Below are 24,941 nucleotides of genomic sequence, written 5' to 3'. Positions count from 1 at the left end.
ATAGAAAAAAAAAAAAAAAGTTAAATTATATAGCCAAAAGTGAGGGGTATTATATGGGGTCTCCCCATTTGGTAAATAGTGTATAAACACCCCTCCAGGCTATATATAGTCTTCTAGTTGGCTTTTGCTTGAATAATATGTTCGAGTCCCCGTGGCTGCATGATTCGCGACTGTTAGAATGTTATTTGATACCATTCTAAGCTTTTGGCAAATATTTTAGATGTTTTGGACAACCCCTTTTTACACCTTCCATTTGGAGCCAATTTTCATTTTTGTTTTTTCACTTATTTAAAGAGCTAGGATTTTAATTTTTTTCCATCAACATAGCCCTATGAAGAATTATTTTTTATGGAACGAGTTGTAGTTTTGAATGATATTCTTTTTTCCACATGATATGTACTGCAAAACAGGAAATTTTCTTTTACAGTGGGGAAACACTGCCAGTTTTGCAAGTTTTCCCACCTACAAAGAATGGAGAGGTCTATAATTTTTTCGTAGGTACACTTCAACTGTGAGAGACAGAATCCAGAAAATCACCTTGTATGATTTTAAATAATTAAATTGCATTTTATTGCATGAAATATGTATTTGATCATCTACCAACCAGCGAGAATTCTGGCTCTCACAGACCTGTTAGTTTTTCTTTAAGAAGCCCCCCTACTACATTACCTGTATTATTGCACCTGTTTGAATTAGTTACCTGTATAAAAGACACCTGTCTACACAATCAATCACACTCCAACCTCTTCACCATGGCCAAGACCAAAGAGCTGTCTAAGGACACGAGGGACAAAATTGTAGCCCTGCACAATGCTGGGATGGGCTACAGGACAATAGGCAAGCAGCTCGAGGAGAAGGCAACAACTGTTGGCTCAATTATTAGAAAATGGAAGAAACACAAGATGACTGTCAATCTTCCTTGGTCTGTGGCTCCATGCAAGATCTTGTCTCGTGGGGTAAGGATGATTCTGAAAAAGGTCCGGAATCAGCCCAGAACTACACTGGAGGACCTGGCCATGACTTGAAGAGAGCTGGGACCACAGTCTCAAACATTACTGTTAGTAACACACTACGCCGTCATGGATTAAAATCCTGCAGGACACGCAAGGTCCCTCTGCTCACGCAAGTACATGTACAGGCCCGTTTGAAGTTCGCCAATAACTATCTGGATGATCCAGAGGAGGCTTGGGAGAATGTCATGTGATGAAACCAAAATAGAACTTTTTGGTATCAACTCCACCTTCCGTATTTGGAGGAAGAAGAGGGATGAGTACAACCCCAAGGACACCGTCCCAACCGTGAAGCATGGTGGGGGAAACATCATACTTTTGGGTGCTTCTCTGCAAAAGGGACAGGATGTCTGCACTATATTGAAGGAAGGATGGATGGGGTCATGTATCGTGAGATTTTGGTCAACAACCTCCTTCCCTCAGTAAGAGCATTGAAGATTGGTCGTGGCTGGATCTTCCAGCATGATAAAGAAACACACAGCCAGGGCAACTAAGGAGTGGCTCCTTAAGAGCATTTCAAGGTCCTGGAGTGGCCTAGCCAGTCTCCATACCTGAGCCCAATAGAAAATCTTTGGAGGGATCTGAAACTCAATGTTACCCAGCGACAGCCCCAAAACCTGAAAGATCTGGAGAAGATCTGTATGGAGAAGTGGGCCAAAATCCCTGCTACAATGTGTGCAAACTTGGTCAAGAACTACAGGAAATGTCTGACCTCTGTAATTGCAAACAAAGGTTTCTGTACCAAATATCAAGTTCTGTTTTTCTATTGTATCAAATACTTATTTAATGCAAAAAAATGTGATTTAGTAAAAATCATACAATGTGATTTTATGTTTTTTATTTTTAGATTCTGTCTCTCACAGGTGAAGTTTACCCAAGATAAAAATTACAGACCTCTCTATTCTTTGGAAGTGGAAAAACTTGCAAAATCGGCAGTGTATCAAATAGTAATTTTCCCCACTGTATATTTCCTCCCTCATTCTTCTGCTTATTCTTCTTAAATGCGTTGCAATATAGTATTTGCACCGAGCAAACTTTGGTCACACAGAAAAAGATGCTGCCAAAGTCGCTTGTAGCCCCAGTTCTTAATGAAGTTGAAAAAACATACATTAAGGAGATAAGATAAAAAAAACACGTTACCGTGTCAGGGGTTGAATAACTTTGCCAAGTCACTGATTATGCCACAATGAGGTCAATGACTGCTACTAACACTTTTGCAATAATTTTTTTTTTATGTTGTTGTAATGCATGTAAAATAAAAGTAACAATTGAGCCAAAAGTATTTATCAAAAATGGTCCAGTGCTTTGTGTCCATAGCTCTTATGCAGACCTTTGTGTGTACGTGATTACAGACTGCAATCAAACCTAGGGTGTTATTCTGTAGTCATGCTTTCCATTCCCTCTGCCCCCTATTAAGAGTTAGACTGGCCATACACATGGGATGGCTGTCCACTGAACTATACTTTGGCCGATGGTTTGGTTAACAGCCATCTCTGTCAACAATCCCATACACAGGAGTGCTTGCTCAGCCAAATGCTCCTGTGTTCTTTATTCAAGGAGAATAAAGCAATTTTTCAGTCTGAAGTTGGATATGCGCGATTGACATCTCCCCTGACCATCTATCGGCCATCACCATCATACACATTAGACTGTCGGTCTTAACCGTTGATGAGTATGGTGGCCCTTAGATAGAAGAGCAACACTTCACAGCTGTTAACAAGGAATCATTGAATAAAGACTGATTTAGGCTGAGTTCACACGATGCGTATTTAATGCGTTTCCGCTGCGTTTTTGCAGTTGCGTAAACGCCGCGGAAACGCATGAAAAACGCATGGTAGAAGGGAAGCAATGTTCCCCAATTGAAATCCGCATTTGCTGTGCCCATGATGCGGATTTTTCCGCAGCGTAAACGCTGCGGTCACAAATCCGCAGCATGTCAATTAATTTTGCGGAAACGCTGCTCTTTTGCCGCCATTGACTTGCATTAGACCGCATGGAATCCGCATCACTGTATATGTTGATGCGCTTTTCATGCGGTCTAATGTGCTGATGGTACCCGGGTGTGGATGAGAGGACTCTCATCCAGACCCAGGTACCATTAAAAAAAAAAGAATAAATTAAAAAATATATATATATTCTCACCTTCTGACGGCCCGCGCAGCGCTCCTGCTTGGTTCGCGGCACTTCGGGGTTGAATGAAGAAGGACCTTCGCTGACGTCAGAGTCATGTGACGGGTCACGTGACGCTGACGTAGGAAGGTCCTAAAGTCTTCACTGCCGGCAGCCGGGACCGAGCGAAGCAGGACACCGGGGGCCATCAGAGGGTAAAGTATATATTTATTTTTTATTTTTTGACATTCACACACTATATAAATCCATGCTGTTTGCATGGATTTATATAGTGTGAAGTTGACAAGCACTTTCCAAGTGATGCTAAAATCGCTTGGGAAGCGCTTGTCAACCCGCATGCGGAAATGAAAGTGAAGACCGCTTCATTTCCGCATGTCCCTGGCAGGAAACCACATGTACAATCCGCATGCGTTTTTTCTTGCCAGAGAGATGCAGAAACGCTCAGGAAAAAATCCTGAGCATTTCTGCATCGTGTGCACATACCCTTAATATGCAAATCCCTCTTAGGGTTTGTGCACACGTTGAGTGTTTGCCACGGATTTCTCTGCACTAAAAACGTTTCATGTAGGAAAAACAATACGCACATTTTTTATGCATTTTTGACATGTTTTTACTTGCTTTTTTTATGGATTCATTTGAATGACTGAAACAAATGTCATGCTCCAGATTTGAAAAAAGTAGCATGTTCATGACATTTCAGAAATCTTCATTTCTCTGGTACTGTAAAATGCTGCATTTTTTCACATGAAAAATGCACTAAAAAATGCTGCAGATGCTCAACGTGTCCACAAACGTTTGATTTGTAAAAAGCACACGTTATTTACATTATTTAACGAGATAGAAAACTGGTTATTGTAAAGGTTGTAAACTTTTTGGCAAAAACTGAATAAATTCAGTAAAAGTCGCTGAAAACCTTCTGTACTTTACATTTCTCACTTAGTTTTCACGACGAGAATGGCCCAAGTCCTAAAATCTCTAGCTTCATGTCCGAAAGCCTTACTAAATGCAGTGATTTAATGTTAGATATATTGTCACTACATAGAATTTTTATCTTTACTATGATCTTGTTTTGCCTCCGTAAGTAGTACAAGTATCTTATGTGCTTCCAAAAAAGAGACGTGTTCTAGTTTGTCTTACCAGACATGCAGATATTTTATGTTACTTTGTCCAGTTAAAATATTGTGTTTAAAAGTGCTACTTACCCTTCCTTGGCACCAGGATCGCACTGTGTTGGCACAATAACATTCACTCTGGGGGTCCTCTGTTCAGATACAGGCAATTATTACATTATCCTCTTTCGTAAAATTACCTCTTATTTTATATGTGAATACAATTAGTAGTTTGTTGAATGAATGATAAAATGCCTTTGTCTGTACATAGAGAATCAAATGTATTGGCCAACTACTGCTCATGTTGGGGGGTGAGAGGCTTATTACTGCACGGGGGCCCACCGGGGGTTTCACCTGTTCCCCCGGTGGGCCAGTCCGAGCCTGAGTGGAAGGCTCCAATAGTAAAAAGGTAAATATTAATACAATATTAATATTAATATTAAAATTTTAAACTGAGTGTTCTCTATTGTCACACAGACTTGCACCACTGTAATTTCGGATGTATATAAATTTATATAACCTCTTTACAAAAATGCAATGTTATATCTTCAAAACATTCCGGTCTTCAGTCTCTCGTTTTTTTGTATCCCATTTTCAGGCTCTTGAAAGTGTGTGGCCCTGAGCTAGTACGTCTTGAGCTGGCCTGTGGCCATTTCTTAAATGAAGCGTGTCTGGAAGTCATAACGGAGATGTGTCCAAACTTACAGGAATTAAATCTCTCCTCTTGTGATAAGCTACCACCCCAGGCTTTCAGTCATGTTTCTAAACTCTGTGGATTGAAACGCCTTGTTCTCTACCGCACAAAAATTGAGGTGAGGAGGACATCCTGATGTTTTTGTTTGTTTCATGCGTGGAAAGTTCTTTAACCCCTTAATAACATCTGACGTACTAATACGCGTCTGTGCCCTGGGACTTAAGAGCCAGACCCGTATTAGTACGTCATGGCGATCGCGCGCGCACACAGGCTGTGCGGGCGCGATCGCCGCTGGGTGTCAGCTGATTGTCACAGCTGACACCCGGTACTATGTGCAGGGAGCGGTCCTGCACCGCTCCCAGCACATTAACCCCCGCGATGCTGCAATCGAAGTCGATCGCGGCATTGCGGGGGCAAGGGGAGGTGATCGGCGATACTCACCTCCTCTTCCGGCTTCCAGCGCAGTCTGCAAAGGCTTCCCGGGTGTTGCCATGACGACCCGATGTCGTCATGACAACATCCGGGTCACCAGAGAGCAGGAAGATTGCTTGGGCATGCGCAGTGCATCTCCAAGCAATCTTCACACTGTGCACTTCTGACAGCCTTCATGGCATAGGGATGGTGCTTCATTCCTGTGCCATGCAGGCGATCAGAAAAAAAAAAGTGAAAGTCCCAGAGGGGGACAAAGTAATAAAGTGTATAAACTGTGTGAAAGTGGAAAAAAATAAAAAAATGTGCAAAAATATTATAAAAAAATAAAAAAAATAATGCACCAAAAATAAAAATATAATGTACCCATCAATAAATATTATTATAAAAAAAACAAAAAAACAATAAAAGTACACATATTTGGTATCGCCGCGTCCGGAACAACCTGACCTATAAAACTGTCCCACTAGTTAACCCCTTCAGTGAACATGGTAAAAAAAAAAAAAAAAAACGAAGCAAAAAACAATGCTTTATCACCATACCGCCAAACAAAAAGTGGAATAACACGCGATCAAAAAGACGCATATAAATAAAAATGATACCGCTGAAAACGTCATCTCGTCCCGCAAAAAACAAGCCGCCATACAGCTCCATCAGCCGAAAAATAAAAAAGTTATAGCTCTCAGAATTAAGCGATGCTAAAAAATATTTTTTTCTATAAAATAGCTTTTATTGTGTATAAGCGCCAAAACATAGAAAAATGATACAAATGTGGTACCGCTGTAAACGTACTGACCCGAAGAATAAAGCTACCTCATCAATTTTACCACACGCGGAACAGAATAAAAAAAAAAAAAAAAACAATTCCTGAATTGTTGTTTTTTGTTTTTTCTTCCTCCCAAAAATCGGAATAGAAAGCGATCAAAAAATGTCACGTGCCTGAAAATGGCACCAATAACAACGTCAAGTCATGGCGCAAAAAACGAGCAGTCACATGACTGTATGCCAAAATCTGGAAAAATTATAGCTCTCAAAATATGGCGATGCAAAAACTAGATTTTACAAAAAATGCGTCTTTTAGTGTGTGACAGCTGTCAGTCATAAAAACCCCATATGATTCTGGCATTGCTGTAATCACACCGACCCGAAGAATAAAGTCGTCTAATCACTTATACCGCACAAGGAACGGCGTCAAAAATAAACTCTTGGGTTAGGATTGGGCTAGGGTTAGGGCTGGGTTTGGGGCTAGGGTTGTGCTGGGGCTAGGGTTGTGCTGGGGCTAGGGTTGTGCTGGGGCTAGGGTTGTGCTAGGGTTAGGGCTGGGGTTGGGATTTTTTTCAAAAGTAAGAAAAAAAGATGACGATATGGCGACTAGTGTTGAGAGCAAGTGCTCGCTACTTGAGTTTGCATCGGGTGCTCTGGTATGCATTGAGTATCGTGGGTGCAACATGATATCCGCTAACAAATTGTCGGCTCAATTTGTTAGCGGATATCATGTTGCATCTAGAAAGGTGCCTTGGGGGGTCTAGTTTCCAAAATGGGGGAGCTCCAAAGTTTGGGCACAGAGGGGCTCTCCAAACGCAATGTGGTGTCCGCTAACAATTTGAGCCGATTTTCCATTCAATTTGTTAGCGGATACCATGTTGTATTTAGAGAGTCCCTGTGTGTCCAAACATTGGAGCTCCCCCACAAGTGACCCCATTTTGGAAACTAGACCCCCCAAGGCACCTATCTAGATGCATAGTGAGCACTTGGAACCCCTAGGTGCTTCACAAATTGATTCGTAAAAATGAAAAAGTGTTTTTTTTTTCACTTTTTCATTTTTACGAATCAATTTGTGAAGCACCTGGGGGTTACAAGTGCTCACTATGCATCTATAAAGGTGCCTTGGGGGGTCTAGTTTCCAAAATGGGGTCACTTGTGGGGGAGCTCCAAAGTTTGGGCACACAGGGGCTCTCCAAACACAACATGGCGTCCGCTAATTATTCAAGCAAATTTTACAATCAAAAAGTCAAATGGCGCTCCTTCCCTTCCGAGCCCTGCCGTGTGCCCAAACAGTGTTTTTTCCCCAAATATTGGGTATCTGCGTGCCCAGGGGAAATTGCACAACAAATTTTGGGGTCCATTTTTTCTTGTTACCCCTGTGAAAATAAAAAAAATTGGGTCTAAAGTAACATTTTTGTGAAAAAAGTTAAATGTTCATTTTTTTCTTCCACATTCAAAAAATTCCTGTGAAGCACCTGAAGGGTTAATAAAGTTCTTGAATGTGGTTTTGAGCACCTTGAGGGGTGCAGTTTTTAGAATGGTGTCACTTTTGGGTATTTTCTGTCAAAAAGACCTCTCCAAGTGACTTTAAATATGATGTGGTCCCTAAAAAAATGGTTTTGTAAATTTTGTTGGAAAAATGAGAAATCGCTGGTCAACTTTTAACCCTTATAGCTCCCTAACAAAAAAAATTTTTGGTTCCCAAATTGTGCTGATGTAAAGTAGACATGTGGGAAATGTTATTTATTAACTCTTTTGTGTGACATATCGCTCTGATTTCAGGGCTTAAAAATTCAAATTTTGAAAATTGCAAAATTTTCAAAATTTTCGCCAAATTTCCGTTTTTTTCACAAATAAACGCAAGTGATATCGAAGAAATTTTTCCACAATCATGAAGTACAATATGTCACGAAAAAATCTCAGAATCAGGGGGATCCGTTGAAGCGTTCCAGAGTAATTACCTCATAAAGTGACAGTGGTCAGAATTGTAAAAATTGGCCCGGTCATTAACGTGCAAACCACCCGCTGGGCTTAAGGGGTTAAGACATGAATTGAGCACAAGTGAAAAATAGGCTGACGAAAATAAAAATGACCAGATGGGAGGGTATTTCACTGTAGGGTTTGTTCCCTGAGTCCCCTGTAGAGTTCTAGATTTATTTGCACTTTTAAGACCATCACCATCTGTTATATATTATATGTGTTTTTCTGCAAGTCAATACAAAGATTTATATATATCGATGTCATATAAATATACAGTACAGACCAAAAGTTTGGACACACCACCTCATTTAAAGATTTTTCTGTATTTTCATGACTATGAAAATTGTACATTCACACTGAAGGCATCAAAACTATGAATTAACACATGTGAAATTATATTCTTAACAAAAAAGTGTGAAACAACTGAAAATATGTCTTATATTTTAGGTTCTTCAAAGTAGCCACCTTTTGCTTTGATGACGTCTTTGCACACTCTTGGCATTCTTTTGATGAGCCTCAGCAGTCCACTCCCTGTACCTTTTGCAGAATATCAGTCGGTCCCTGATGTTTTTTCTGGAGAGAAGTGGCTTCTTTGCTGCCCTCCTTGAAACCAGCCCTTGCTCAAAAGAGTCTCCGCCTCACAGTGCGTGCAGAAGCACTCACACCAGCCTGCTGCCATTCCTGAGCAAGCTCGGCACTGCTGGTAGTCCGATCCCGCAGCTGAAACAGTTTTAAGATACGGTCCTGGCGCTTGCTGGTCTTTCTTGGGCGCCCTGGAGCCTTTTTGACAACAATGGTAGCTCTCTCCTTGAAGTTCTTGATGATGCGATAGATTGTTGACTGAGGTGCAATCTTTGTAGCTGCGATACTCTTCCCTGTTAGGCCATTTTTGTGCAGTGCAATGATGGCTGCACGTGTTTCTTTAGAGATAACCATGGTTAACTGAAGAGAAACAATGATACCAAGAACCAGCCTCCTTTTAAAGTGTCCAGTGATGTCATTCTTACTTAATCATGACTGATTGATCGCCAGCCCTGTCCTCATCAACACCCACACCTGTGTTAATGGAACAATCACTAAAACGATGTTAGCTGCTCCTTTTAAGGCAGGACTGCAATGATGTTGAAATGTGTTTTGGGGGTTAAAGTTCATTTTCTGGGCAAATATTGACTTTGCAAGTACAGTAATTGCTGTTAAGCTGATCACTCTTTGACATTCAGGAGTATATGCAAATTGCCATTACAAAAAATGAAGCAGTAAACTTTGGAAAAATTGCTATTTGTCTCATTCTCAATACTTTTGGCCATGACTGTATAGGTGTACATATGCTTGTTTTATGAATGCTTGTGTATTTACCATCATTTTGTTCACGTCTCTAGTTTTTTTTACCCTTATTCCAAGTAGTGACTTGTTTTGTATAAATCAGCTATCTTCTTTTTTTTTTTTAGCTGATGTATAGTTCATTTATTGAAGTGAAATACATGTCCACAGTGTTCAGTAATGAGATCAGTTTTACAGGAAACCTGGATATTGAATTGTACTTGCTTCTTTTCTTTGTTCAGCTTTGTGCTTCTTTCATGCCTGGTAAATACCAAGGCTTGAAGTAGGGCTGATTACAACTGCTGTTTGATTTGTTCGGCCAAAAAAAGTGTGAATTGTGATCACCTTCTGACTGTTCGATGTAGCAGTGGCCAGAATGCTGAGCTGTTTATTACCCCCGACACACACAGCTCTGATTTGACAGCTTTCAGTATACACTATGTATTGTCAATAAGCTGCTTATCAGTGATAGGGGTGGCGTTACATAGCTTAGCTGGACTGGTTTGCATGTGACACCTTGTCCTGCAGTGATAATCTCCTGCTGGTAAAACATTGATTGTATTGAAACTACAGCAAGCTGTTGAGCAAGTGGCACATCCCTGGAATAAGGCTCTCTGCCCCATACCTTATGCTGATCTCAGATTAAATGGCAACAACCTGCTGATGGATTTCCTTTAACCACTTCGTGCCAGAGCCTGTTTTTGCCTTCGTGACCAGGCCAATTTTTTCAATTCTGACCACTGTCACTTTATGAAGTAATAACTCTGGAATGCTTCAACATATTCCCCTGATTCTGAGACTGTTTTTTCATGACATATTGTACTTCATGATAGTGGTAAAATTTGTTCGATATCACTTGCGTTTTTTTGTGAAAAAATCGGAAATTTGGTGAAAATTTTGCAATTTTCAAACTTTGAATTTTCATGCCCTTAAATCAGAGAGATATGTCATAAAACATAGTTAATAAATAACATTTCCCACATGTCTACTTTACATCAGCACAATTTTGGAACCAAAATTTTTTTTTGTTAAGAAGCTATAAGGGTTAAAAGTTGACTAGCGATTTCTCATTTTTCCAACAAAATTTACAAAAACATTTTTTTAGGGACCACATCTTATTTGAAGTGACTCTGAGGGGCCTTTATGACAGAAAATACCCAAAAGTGACACCATTCTAAAAACTGCACCCCTCAAGGTGCTCAAAACCACATTCAAGAAGTTTATTAACCCTTCAGGTGTTTCACTGGAATTTTTGGAATGTGGAAGAAAACAATGAACATTTAACTTTTTTTCACAAAAATGTTACTTTAGACCCAATTTTTTTATTTTCACAAGGGTAACAGAAAAAAATGGGCTTCGCAATTTGTAGTGCAATTTCTAATGAGCGCGCTGATACCCCATATGTGAGGGAAAACCACTGTTTGGGCGCACTGCAGGGTTCGGAAGGGAAGGAGCGCCATTAGACTTTTTGAATATAAAATTTGCTTGAATAATTAGCGGACGCCATGTTGCGTTTGGAGAGCCCCTGATGTTCCTAAACAGTGGAAACCCCCCACAGGTGACACCATTTTGGAAACTAGACCCCTTAGGGAACTTATCTAGATGTGTGGTGAGCACCTTGCACCCCCAGGTGCTTCACAGAAGTTTATAATATTGAGCTGTAAAAATAAAATTTTCACATTTTTCCCACAAAAGCGTTTTTCATCCCTTAATTTTGCATTATCATAAGGGTAATAGGATAAATTGCACCATGAAATTTGTTGTGCAATTTCTCCTGAACACGCCGATACCCCATATGTGGGGGAAAACCACTACTTTGGTGTACGGCAGTGTTCGGAAGAGAAAGGAGCGCTATGTTGGCTGGGATAGGCAGCAGACACCATGTCACATTTGAAGAGTCGCTGACATGCCAAAACAGCAGAAACCCCCACAAGTGACCCCATTTTGTAAACTACACCTCTCAAGGAATTCATCTAGGGAAGTAGTGAGTATTTTTTAATTTTTAAATTTATACCATTGGGCAGTGAAGAAAACATAATTATATTTTTACCGCAAAAAAATGTTTTGCCCTCAGATTTTACATTTTCACACAGGGCAATGGGTAAAAATGGTGCCGAAATGTGTCACACAATTTCTTCTAAAAGTGTCAATACCCCATATGTGGCTGTATTGTACCGCTTAGCCATACGGCGAGATATGGGAGGGACGGAGCGCTATTTGACAATTGGAGAACAAATTATTGTAGAATAGGCATTTGGATTTGGGAGCACAAAATTTTCTGAATTACTTTTGGGGGGCAAGGGCCATTTCGCTTTTCCAGAGCCTTTCTGCCACCAGTAACTTGGAAGTACCTTATATTTTTAACAGATGACGGACCTGAGTGGGGACTAGCTTTTTTTGAGGACTGAGTTGAAGCTTTTATTGGGAACATTTTACATTTTGTTTATCCGGCGCTCTATGCTGAGCACTTACATCGGGGTTTCCATCTAAATTTCCAAGTGATGTAATTCAGATGAAACCCCTGCAGGATCCATTCACTATAATGAGGCAGCAGAGTTACTCTGGACTCCGTCTGGCCTCTGTTTAGCGGTGTCCTTTTTTTCAGAAGTGCACAAAACTATGGCCAACTGCACTTTTATGCACGCCTAAAAAAACTGACACCGTGGGATCCCAGGCCAGACGGCATCCACAGTGCCTATATCTGCCTCATTACAGGGAATCTTCCGTCATGGGTTCTGTCTGAATCATGTATTTCAGAGATTTACACGGAAACTCTGGTGTAAGTGCTCAGCGCAGAGCGCAGGATAAATGTGAGCAGAGCCTTACTGCGATCTTTGGGAGACATAATAAACAAATCAGTAGCAGGTGAAGAATTGAAAGCCAGAGGCTACTGGGAGGAATAAAGTTCATTTCCTCCTTTCAGCCGGGCTTTCAGTGCAGCGGCCGGGCAACTTTGGAGCGCTATTAACCTACAGATTAACCCCATATCTGCAGGTTAATAATGTATTGGGACCTGACAGGTTCCCTTTAACGCTCACAAGCGTTATTGTACATAAAGGTTAACTGGTGTTGTGAGTAATTAACATCTGAAATCCACCTGCAATTGTTGAGATCAGGGATGATTCCCTATTCCTATTGCTTAACAATCCTAGAAATGGAATCCTAAAAAAAAAATATAAAAAGTGATCAGAAATTCATTCATAAATGTGATAGTGAGTAGTTTGTGAGTTGAACTGTTTTCTTACATGTTATTCAACATTTGGAAATAAAGATGGATTTTATATGATCTGGTTCTGCAAACTTCTAGCATTAATGCCATCTTTGTTGTGTGTTGTTTAACACATCCCTCTATAGTGAAATGTGGATTCCTCTGCTCCGAGCGATGTTGCCTTCTGGTGGTTTTGTGTGACCGGATAGATTTTGGTAGTTGACTTGTCAGCTCAGTGAATCCTGTGACACAGAGGTCAGAAATTCAATGCTGATTCTCTTCAGCTCTATTGGCATTTCTATCTGTCTGGATGGAGATGTCAGAGATTGTATTGCCCACCTTTTATAGGATGCTCGTAGGTCTCTGTGCTTACGACCCAGCTTCCCTACATCTTGAACTTAACAGTTCTTTCAAACAGAATTCCTTTGGGAGAATGCCTGCCAAAGTTAAAGAATAGATCTCTCCAGAGGATAAGAAATCACATCCAAAGTGACAGACATTTAGGCCTGTAATGATTTTTAGACTATAAACTAATCAATGTTTCAGATACCTAGGGACTCATTAAATGGCATTTGTAATGTTTGTATAGGAAGCCTAAAGCTGCATTTTAAGCAAGGCAGGTGATGACCCAATTGACCCCTTTTCTCTCTCATTTTTTTTCCTCTCCTCTCAAATCGTCTTTTGACATAATTCCAATGGCAGCAAACAGCTCTGCTTAGCATTCTGAACTTCTGTCCAGAACTGCAGCACCTTAACCTTGGCAGCTGTGTCCTGGTAAGTACCCAGAGCTGTGTTATCAGCTATTCTCACCATACATGTTCTATGGTTTTTATGTGTATATTGCATTTGTCGCTATACATGTTTGGCTAGGTTTACACTGGCGTTGGGACTTCCATTTTTATGTTCTGTTATTGGAACAAAAAGAGAAAAGTTCTGCAAGAAAGTATCCCTTCAATAACTGGCAAATGGTGACTGATGGATACCATTGACAATACTGGGGTCTGTATGGTGCTCATTATTTTAGCTTTCATTAAAAATGGCAAATCTTGTGACCGAGCCTCCTGATGTTGTCTCTGATACAAGTGTCAACCAACACTAAGATAGCTGTGTCCTCCTAAACTAAGATAGCTGTGTCCACCTAAAGTAAGATAGCTGTGTCCTCCTAAACTAAGATAGCTGTGTCCACCTAAAGTAAGATAGCTGTGTCCTCCTAAACTAAGATAGCTGTGTCCTCCTAAACTAAGATAGCTGTGTCCTCCTAAACTAAGATAGCTGTGTCCTCCTAAAGTAAGATAGCTGTGTCCACCTAAAGTAAGATAGCTGTGTCCACCTAAAGTAAGATAGCTGTGTCCACCTAAAGTAAGATAGCTGTGTCCACCTAAAGTAAGATAGCTGTGTCCACCTAAAGTAAGATAGCTGTGTCCACCTAAAGTAAGATAGCTGTGTCCACCTAAAGTAAGATAGCTGTGTCCTCCTAAAGTAAGATAGCTGTGTCCACCTAAAGTAAGATAGCTGTGTCCACCTAAAGTAAGATAGCTGTGTCCACCTAAAGTAAGATAGCTGTGTCCACCTAAAGTAAGATAGCTGTGTCCACCTAAAGTAAGATAGCTGTGTCCACCTAAAGTAAGATAGCTGTGTCCACCTAAAGTAAGATAGCTGTGTCCACCTAAAGTAAGATAGCTGTCTCCACCTAAAGGAAGGTAGCTGTCTCCACCTAAGCGAAGGTAGCTGTCTCCACCTAAGCAAAGGTAGCTTTGTCCCCATAAGCGAAGGTAGCTTTGTCCCCATGAGCGAAGGTAGCTGTGTGCCCCCTAAGCGAAGGTAGCTGTGTCCACCTAAACTAAGATAGCTGTTCAAGGAGGGATCACCAACCCCTTCTCTCTGCAGAGTGTTACATGTGTTCTCAGCATATCAAGAGGAATAAGCCAATTGGGCATGTTGTAATCCAACATGCTCGATCCTTTTTTACACTAAAATCTGCCTTCAGTGGAAAATTGGGGCATGCCCACACATAAATTAGATATCTAGCTCTAATAAAATATATGAAGCTGAGCTGCAGATGAAAGCTGTGGGAGAAAATTAAAAAAAAATGGACTTTTAATCCAGTGTTTTCTTATGTTGTTTTATAAATACGAGACATTAAATACTGAGTATTTTTCTTTTTCCAGATTGAAGACTATGACTTAATAGCTGGAGTTATAGGAGCCAAGTGCAAAAGGTTACGCTGTTTAGACTTGTGGAGGTGTAAAAACATTACAGAAAGGGGTATAGCGGATATCGCTTCTGGTTGTCCTCTTCTTGAAGAGCTCGACCTCGGATGGTGTCCTACACTTCACAGCGGTACTGGATGCTTTACAAACGTTGCCCGTAAGCTCCCACGTCTGCGAAAGCTCTTTCTTACTGCTAACCGCTCTGTGTGCGACTCTGATATTGAAGAACTAGCAGCAAATTGTCAACATCTTCAATACCTTGATATACTAGGCAAGTATTAAATCACATTACATTTAATTATTTCACATATATGTATTTTTCATCAGGGTAAGCGGGACACTTTATCTTCTTTTTCTTAACTCCTTCCCTCTGCATGACATATCATTACGTCATGGTGTGGGTGAGATGAATGGAGCTGGCACTTGAACTGAGCCTGCACCATGCCTAGCAGATGCCAGCCAAGTTGCAACACCATCTCTAGGTTGTGAGAGCATCAATCAAAGCTCTGGTTGTTCCTTTTAACTTCTTTGAATACCGCTGTCAGTCCCTGGAACCAGCAATTATGTTGCGCTGTCCCAGGCGCATGCTATGTGCTTTATCGTATACTGAGATCTTGCCTATATACTGCATTACAGTAGATTTGCAGTATACATGAAATGCATTCATTCAATTGGAGGTTCACATCCCCTAGGGGAACTAATAATAATACTAATAATAATTAATAAAAAAAAAAAAGTGAAAAGAATAAGTTTTTAAAAATTTGAATCACCCCTCCTTTTACCCATCAAAAATAAAGATGTCAATGTCAGAATTGTGAAGTTTGGGAGGGTGGATTAGTATTTCACTGTATTTGAAGATTTTTTTTTTTTTTTTTTTACGTCATTCAAAACTAAAACTTGTTCTGCAAAGAACAAGTCCTCATACGGCTATGTGGATGGAAAAAAAATAAATTATAGCTCTTGGAAGAAAGAGAGGAAAAAAATGAAAGCACAAGAAATAAAGTTTTGTTTCAGTGGGAAGGGGTTAAATAGAAATTATTTTAGACTTCTATAAATCTTTCAACTGCCTACAAGATAAGAGATGCAGTCATTTACTTTGTCTATGACTGGTGGGGTCTGTAAAATGTACATCATTATATTTAATTTAGTTTGGCTTTCTTGACACTGATCTACAGAACCTGAATATTTCAATTTCAGAACTCAATCCCTGAAAAAAGTATTGAACTATATTTATTTTGCTCGATTATGTCGCACCATCTTATTCCACAGCGCTTTACAGACATTATCATCACTGTCCCCATCGGGGCTCACAATCTAGATTCCCTATCAGTATGTCTTTGGAGTGTGGGAGGAAGCCAGAGAACCCGGAGGAAACCCACGAAAACACGGGGAGAACATACAAACTCCTTGCAGATGTTGTCCTTGGTGGATTTGAATGAAGTAACCCAGAGCTGCTAAGCAACAGTGCTAACCACTGAGCCAGTTGCATGCTGAGCCTGTTCTTATTTATTATAAAATTCCTTTACATTCTTAACTTCTCAAGGACACAGACAATTTTTGTTTTTGCATTTTCATTTTTTTCCCTCTCCCTTTTCAAGGAGCCATAAAATGTTCCAACAACATGATTCCCAACATCTATAGGGTTTCTTTTTTAATTAATATTATTTTCGTGGTTTAAAAAAATCTGAACTTTGGGGAAAAAAAATGGTTTATGCTGCCATATACAAATTTTTTTAAATTTTTCCATGGATTATGTGAGGGCTTGTTTTCTGCTTGGTGAGCTGGTAGTTTTATTTTTGGGGTAGTAATGATGTTTTGCTCCCTTTATTGCATTGTAAAAAAGTGCAATTCAGGCTTTTTGAAAAAAAAAAAAAAAATTCTACGACGCTGTGATATATATTTTATATATATATATATATATATATATATATATATATATATATATATATATATGTTTTTTTTTTCCCATTTCATCCTTTAGTTCCCTAAGCTAGAGGCTTGTGGTCGTACTGAATATACGCAATATGGTGGTGTTCCCTAGCATTTATGGGATTTATAATTTCAGGAGGCGAGTGTAAGGATGGCTAACGGGTCTCAATCATGCCTCAGTGGTCAGGCTATATCGGCACATGGGACAAGACTGCTCCGTATTTAGATCACGCCTTTTAAAATGCTCCTAGTCTTGATAATATGCCGCAAAAAAGTTTGATAAGGTGAAGATCGCTATGTACTGTAAACTTGTCCTATACTATGGGGTTGCCTGTACTCAACTGTAAATGCCAAATGCAGCCATGTAATTGGTTTGTATGTGTCGATCCTGCTATCCGCTTACCTTTATTGTACTCCTAAGACCCACAAGGTGAAAACCACCTTCTAGACAATTTACAGCCCCAATTTTGTTCACATGTCCAACCTGAATTGTGTTCATTAATAACATCTTCTGTATTTGGCTCTTTTTGTTCTAGGTACCAGACTGGTGAGTCCGCCATCTTTACGAAAGTTGCTGGAGTGCTGCAAGGAGCTCGTCCTACTGGATGTTTCCTTTTGTTCACAGATTGACAGCCGCATAGTTCAGGAACTTGCCTCCAGATTTCCTAATGTGTCCATCAAAAAGAGTTTTACTCAGTAAATATGGTCCCTCTATGTATTTCCTTCTACATATTGAGATATACTTCTTTTTTTAACCCTAGCTCTTCCAGATGTCGTCTTGTATTCCATAGATATATTTGCTGGGCTAACTTATAATATGAATAGAAAACAATTTTATGCTCAAAAAGACAATTTTGTTCTTTCAGTGGCTTTTTTTTAGATAAATTATTCTATTTTTGCCTTGTTTTTCAAATGCACCTTTCTATTGAAAACCACTTATTTAAGGTCCTCAGTGCCGATATACTGATCTATACAGATCTAACTATTTAGTAGGCTTAATGTGTTTTATGTAATGCTCTGAAAACAGAGATCCTAAAAATATCCCTAAATGAAATGCTTTGTGATGTGATAAATACAGAAAAAAAAACAAGCTTAATTAAAATTCTTGGAAACTTTATATAACCCTTCAAGTGCTAAATATTGTTTCTCTTCACCATGAACCTGTCTGTATTATACCGTGAACTATAATATGGGATGTTACCGTGTTTGGTTTATGAAAGCTAATAATTACAGAGGCTGCCAGCAATGAAATCAAGACCAGAAAATGTTAATTGTTTTTTTTTAATTCAGTGCCTTTACTGTGAACCCGCTGTGCAGGTCCTGTACCACTCTTATGGACATGCGACCACTGCAGCCAATCACTGGCCTTCGGTAACGATGCGTTAGACAGTGCTATTGTCAGGATCTAGCTGCAGTAATCGTGTGGTGGTCACAGCCAGGAGAGCTGTGAGCAATAAGTAAAGGGAATAGTTTTATTCATTTTTTTTTCTATTTTTTATGCTAAATATTATATATTTTTTGTCCAAAAGGCTTTTTTTTTCATATACATACACATTGAGGGAGCTTTACATTGTCTCAAACAATTGCGACACACTATAAAATGTTTCTAAATGAAAGCTGGAAAATCATTGTTTTTTCTTGCACTCTTTAATGACTTCCTCACCAGCCTCTTCATTAAACTGCACGTTAAAGTATTCTGATATTCGTAGCTATTTCTCAATATTATAGCCTTATCATACATCTTAATGGCCATTCCTAGCCCATTAATGAGTGCCAATCTGTGCTTTTTTTTTTTTTTAACTGGAACAGTTTACACAGGGTGGCGAAAACTGATTGGAACTAAGAAATTGTTAATATGATTGCTCCGTCCCCATTCAGTTTCATGTTGTCAGAAGCACGCTCCCTGTTTATACGGGGTGATGTGCCTGCGATAATGATGATTTTCTTTTTGCCAGAATCGACACGTTAATAGCCCAAAAAATGTGCATTTTGCTCACCGTAATGTTTACAAGAAACTCATGGAAAAGGACATAAAATTCAAAAAACATCACATATAAGTTAGCTGGATCTACCAACGCCAGGTCACAATATTAACCCCTTCATGACCGGAGCATTTTCCTTTTTTTTTTTTCATTTTTTGCTCCCCTTCTTCCCAGAGCCAGAACTTTTTTATTTTTCATTCAATATGGCCATGTGAGGGCTTATTTTTTGCGTGACGAGTTGTACTTTTAAACGCAATCACTGGTTTTACCATATCGTGTACTGGAACAAAGGGAAAAAATTCCAACTGTGGTGAAATTGCAAAAAAAATGCAATTACACAGTTGTTTTTTTTACCACGTTCACTGAATGCTAAAACTGACCTGCCACTATTATTCTCCAGGTCATTACGATTTCGTAGACACCAAACATGTATAGGTTCTTTTTTATTTAAGTGGTGAAAAAAAAATCCAAAGTTTGCTTTAAAAAAAAAAAAAAAAAAAAAGGCGCCATTTCCAAGACCCGTAGTGTTTCCATTTTTCGGGATCTGGGGCCGGATGAGGGCTTATTTTTTGCGCACCGAGCTGACGTTTTTATTGATACCATTTTGGGAAAAATCTGATGTTTTGACCGCCCGTTATTGCATTTTACCTCAATGTTGCAGTGACCAAAATAACGTAATTTTAGCATTGGGAATTTTTTTCTTGCTACGCCGTTTACTGATCGGATTAATAATTTTTTTATTGATAGATCGGGCTATTCTGAACGCGGCGATACCAAATATGTTTATGTGTTGGTTTTTTTTTTATTATTTTATTTTGAATGGGGCAAAAGGGGGGTGATTTAAACTTTTATATTTTTTGAATTCTTTTAATATTTTAAAAAACATTTTTTTACACTTTTTGCTTGCTTCTATAGTCTCCATAGGAGACTAGAAGCGGCAACTCTCCGATCGCCTCTGCTACATAGATGAGCGCCGATCAGTACATGACAACCACTGGGGTCTGCTGCAGACCCCGGGTTGTGATGCCCACCCATCAGTGACCCGCGATCACGGTCACCGATGGGCGGAGTAAGTGACACGCTTCCGACGCGGCGCTGTTAAATGCCACTGTAAGAGATTGACAGCGGCATTTAACTAGTTAACAGCCGCGGGTGGATCTTGATTCCAGCGCCGGAGCCCCCGCTGAACCGGCCTTCCCGACGTGGTGCATACTATTACTGACCAGAAAGGGGTTAATGCTCTGCATGATGCAGTGGGTCCCCATAATAAAGGCTGGAGTAACACAGGTGCTAAATGCTGATGAAACAACCACTTCCATTCATACTGTTCATCAAGGGGAGTTATCTAGTATTATATGCAGACGGACAAGACTTGCATAGGGCACCATTCACACTGGTGTAGTGCACAGTGTATTCATTGTAGCATATTAGTGATGTCCATACTCTTAGATCATACGGGCTGTCCGGCACTATGTAAGTGCACCCCACAAGTACAGACACCCACATTTCCCATTTAACAGTAAAAGACCTGGCTGCACCCTGCAAATGATAAAAAATATGCAACAAAAAAGATGTAAAAATGTGATTATTGGTCTATTGTTTGGCCAAAATACACATGACTATGGAGGAATATAAGGTAGCAGGTTTACTTGTACTCTAGTGATAATCTTCTGGTGATAAAACTGATTTTATCAAAGCTACAGCAAGCAGACCAATAAGTGACACATCGCTGGAATCAGGGTCTTTTTCTCTACATTATAGGTCTCCTCAGATAAGGTGTAAAAAAACTGATGACAAATTCCCTTTAAGGAGAAAATTCGGGACCATACAAGATTCGAACATGGACCTATAAGGGTATACACACGGCGTCTTTATCAGGTGGATTCCAGGCACAGTCACACCATAAAATTCTGTCTTGTATCACTTCTTTTAACCGCTTCAGCTGTGGAAACCCTGAAGCGGTTTAAAGAAGTGACATGCTCGTTTTTTGGATAGCGTCAGCTGGGAAGCTTCCACTAGAATGATGGCTAAGCCACTGGCGTTTTTTTCCCAAAGCCGCTAAGCCTGGGAAAACTCGGCAGCAGCGCCGGCATCTATTGATACCGTGAGCAAATACCATATGGCAGAAGTGCCTTTTGGTGATTTCTTGACTTTTTAACTTTCATCTGTCTTGCTATTCACTGTGTTAGGAAACAAAGAAATAGACTACTGGTTCTAATCATGCTAATACTGAGAGAGAGAGAGATACTGCTGCAGCTGCACTCTCCCGTCTCATTGATGGCATTTATTGGATTTTGGGTTTTTATGTGAATGAGGAGAATTTTGAGCTTTTACAGAGACCTGCAAGTGGGATAAAGAAAATGAATATAAAGTGGGATCTTCCTCCGCACCCACATTAGTCTCTAAGATCTATTACAAAGCTTTATACTATAGATTGACATTTGTTGATGGAAAAACATGTATAACAATCTAAATCACGGAACCATGATGTGTGGCTTTGGAGCCACAGATGGCTCGTGGGACAACGATGTGTGGTTCGCGGCTCTATGCCAGTATGGTGCACGAGATGTAGCAAACAATTCCATGAGTCACCTGGAGATCCACTCTTCGTGAGTAGCTCCAAACAGAAGAGCAGATCTGGATGCGCATCTACTGGACATGGAGGTTTAGAGATAAATGAAGTATAATAACCTGGAGATAAGATGATACTGCTGAAGCAAGGAAGTGCTGGATGAAAGAGTGTGGTGAGAGTACATAATGCAAGAATACCGAATCAGGGTAAGGTGGGAAGCCCCGATGTAAGTATGGGGGGGAGCAGGATGTCACTACTCCGTTGGGGCTGAATGTGGCTCGCGACCGTCTCTCAGAGCTGACTGCTGTTCTCCAGGTCACAGAGGTTGTGGACCACCTCTCTAAATGAACAGTTGTAGATATGACATCTGCAGGAAGCAAAAAACAAGTTAACATTGGAAATGCATGTTACGGCATCGTAAAATCAAAGAGGAAAATCTTTTTTTTTTTTCTGTCTTCATTATTTATTTTTACAAAGATTCATAAAGCCATACTAATGCCAATGTCCTTGAGGTAACAGACTCATGTGCCATCTTTTAGTTTGTTACTAATAGTTATTCCTAATAGTTACTAACTATTAATTCCTGGAAAGTAAAAAAGCAAGAACTGATCAATTCAGATTATACGATTATGGAGTGTGGGGAGTGGGTGTAAAGAGAGTAATATCAAGAAATCCCTGAGCGATACCTACAGTATATATAGGGAAAAATATCTTGCTTGTGCAAGCAATGCGTTCCACTGCCTGATACAACTACACAAAGTAATTTCAGCGTGATTTATTCTTAAGTCTAGTACAGAACTGTAATGGCAGAAGACTAATTTATACTCTTGTTAATTGTTATTGTTAACATCAGTCACTTTGAAACAGACGCAACGATTCCCCCCCCCCCCTCACAATGCAATAAACCTAAATGGAGTGTATAATTGTGTCTATGCAAGGCTCTGAGGCGTCACGGTACCCATAGATCGTAGCCAGGATGTGGCTGGAGTACGAGGCCTAATGTAACTAATGATCCCCGGTGTAGCATCTATTAATGTCCCCTGTCAGCTTTAGTCTTGGTGTTGCAGTGGTTATTAATGGGGGCTGTAGAGTGCAACATCCAGGAATCAAAAGTAAATGACTTATGACATAATTATTAGTTATTGTGATAGGGATAACTATAGATTTATTTGTAAGCACTGTTAACGATTTGCAGACAACGAGTGAATGAGTAGCTCAAAAGTATGGATTTTACATAATGAGTGCATTGTGTTTAGGGAGTTTGATGCAGTGTGACCGATGCGTATTACCATGTACAGAAGACAGGTTACTTTAAGCTAATGGTGTCATTTTCTATAATCCAAGATATGGAAGGAAAATAGTTGACAGCAGATTATATCTCTTCCGTTATATTTAGATGGTGCAGTAAAAACATCTGAAAAAAAGAACACGCAAGTTTTTTTTTCTCGATGCAATTGCAGTTTTTACAGCTGAAACTTGTCATAAGTGCAACTTCATCCATTCTTGATTAAATTGTCTCAACCGCATTGTCTGAATATACCACCAGCCCTTAGCCTTTTTCCGCTACAATTGACCAAATATAACCGAAAAGAACATCTATTAGGTTTTTCTAATTTATCTGCTCTTATTCCTTTCTTCATTTCCATGTCATTATTTATGTCCCACTGCTAATTAAATAAAAACTTTTTTTCACCTGAATTTTTTAGAACATTTCCTAAATTATGTAGCTAAAAAAACCAACTATTAAGTAGGACTTTTCAACCGCATGACACAGTGCTACATTTCTATAAGACGTAAATATCAATAAATGATTGTCTGTCCTAAATTTAATTCTGCACTTCTGGTTATTCTTTTAGAATGGATTGGCAATAAAAGTGCATGCCCAATTTAGTTTTTCTTTAGCAACAAATAAGAACTTGTGGTTATGTTCTGTCAATAATACAGCAGCGGATCAATCTCTCATTTTCCAATCTCTGCGTATTCCCCTTCTACTTTTGAAATTACAAGACTGGTTTTGAAGCATTTAATTTCACTACATGGCACTATCAAGTAATGACTTCATCTCTCCCGTATATCTCTGGTATTATGGAATGATTACACAGCATATTTAAAACATCAGTTCTCTTAAAAAATAAATAAATAACCCTTAATGTTAATATTTTTTTTTCTTGGCCAGCTTCGAAATGTTAGTTGGTACTATGCTAATTTGGTATTTCCACTGAGTATTAAGTCATATATCATTGCTTGAAGTTTGTACTAGCTGCATTTCACTTTTTTATTTTGACAATTTTGAAACCTAAAAAAAAAATGCTCTTGTGATTTTTTTTTTTTGTTTGTTCTTGCATAGGATGACTCTAAAAATATTTTAATGCAGAATTATAATCCTTGACGTTTGTTTTGTTTCATCAAACTTTGCCTAAATCAATAGCAAATATAAGAAATTTTGGAATCCTATCAGAGGAATGTTACATTTTTGCTCCACCGACAACTAAACTGATCATTCACTCAGAAATACTCCGCTAACATCCATCTTTCTTAAGACAACAAACTGCAGTTCACTGAGTGATCAGATTACAGTTGCCTTTTGAAGCCTATGGGAAGAAGAGGCTGGAGGAGCAGAATGATAGAGAAAGAGGTTGAGACTCTACTGCTTTCCAGAAAGTGCTTAATCTTACCCAAGGGCTGGACTCACAGCTACACTGCTCAGCACCACTGTATAATGTCCTCCATGCTGCTGTTTCTTGAACATGTAGTTTATAGACACAGGAGTGCAGCTAGTTTCCACCCTCTACTTGAGAGTACTGAAAATTAGCCTGCAGAAGGGAAAACGGGATAAAAATGAAAGATACAAGCAATACAATAGCCAGAAATTGGTATTCCTCTTGTACACTCACACATGACATGTTCTGAAAAGTTACCTTAAACAAAAAGTATGATTTAAATGTATTTATAGTCCTCTAAATTTGAAGCAATAAAAAATCCAATGTAGCTTCTAAAAAAAAAAAATACTGTAAACACATTAAAAATGTATTTGAACAGATTGCATCTCATGTTTATACAATATACAATAATCTAATGGTATAGGGTCACCCTCTTAGGACTACTGTATGCCTATTAACCGAAGAAGAGAGATAACTGTACTTAATTGAACATGTGAAATCAGTATGGGATGAGATTCACAAAAAAAACCTTAAAGGCTGCCTTTTTTATCAGTCTGGTCTTGGGGGTTCTTCAGGATCTGATAAAGTTTTTAGATTCTTTAATATATTAACAATCGTAGCAATCTTTATCATGCTTCCTATACAAACTACTATCTAGCAGTATACAGAATCTAATGTTTATATAGCTTCCCATTTGCTGGGTATCCATCCGCGACCCGGTCCTGCTTAGCCCTTATTCACATTGACGTCACTTGACACATGGTAAGATTTTAATGCTAGAGGTTAGGACCGTCCTGATTGTGGTACACCTTGACGCTAGTGGGATGGCTTTTACACTTTGGTCAAAAACTGTGCTTACTAAGTACCTTATGTTATTTATATGTACTATTGCTTTTACTTACAGCAGGGTACAAGTTAATTTTGTTTATGTCTTGAGTTTTGT

General features: G+C 39.3%; 1 protein-coding gene across 1 annotated transcript in view; it reads left to right on the top strand.

Moving 5' to 3' along the window:
* Positions 1-18,358, top strand: part of FBXL4 (F-box and leucine rich repeat protein 4) — a 50,418-nt gene extending 32,060 nt beyond the window's left edge. The window contains exons 5-8 of the mRNA XM_073675743.1: positions 4,848-5,061; positions 13,348-13,419; positions 14,814-15,126; positions 17,321-18,358. Coding sequence (XP_073531844.1) covers positions 4,848-5,061; positions 13,348-13,419; positions 14,814-15,126; positions 17,321-17,484 — 763 coding nt within the window. The 3' untranslated portion in view covers positions 17,485-18,358. The remainder of the gene's footprint in view (positions 1-4,847; positions 5,062-13,347; positions 13,420-14,813; positions 15,127-17,320) is intronic.
* Positions 18,359-24,941: the final 6,583 nt, after the last annotated feature.

This window comes from Phyllobates terribilis, unplaced genomic scaffold (genome assembly GCF_046119375.1).
Source record: "Phyllobates terribilis strain yellow unplaced genomic scaffold, ASM4611937v1 Scaffold_3__8_contigs__length_932513732, whole genome shotgun sequence".
Lineage (NCBI taxonomy): Eukaryota > Metazoa > Chordata > Amphibia > Anura > Dendrobatidae > Phyllobates > Phyllobates terribilis.
Note: the sequence above shows the minus strand (reverse complement) of the source record. Positions and strands in the feature narration are given on the sequence as shown.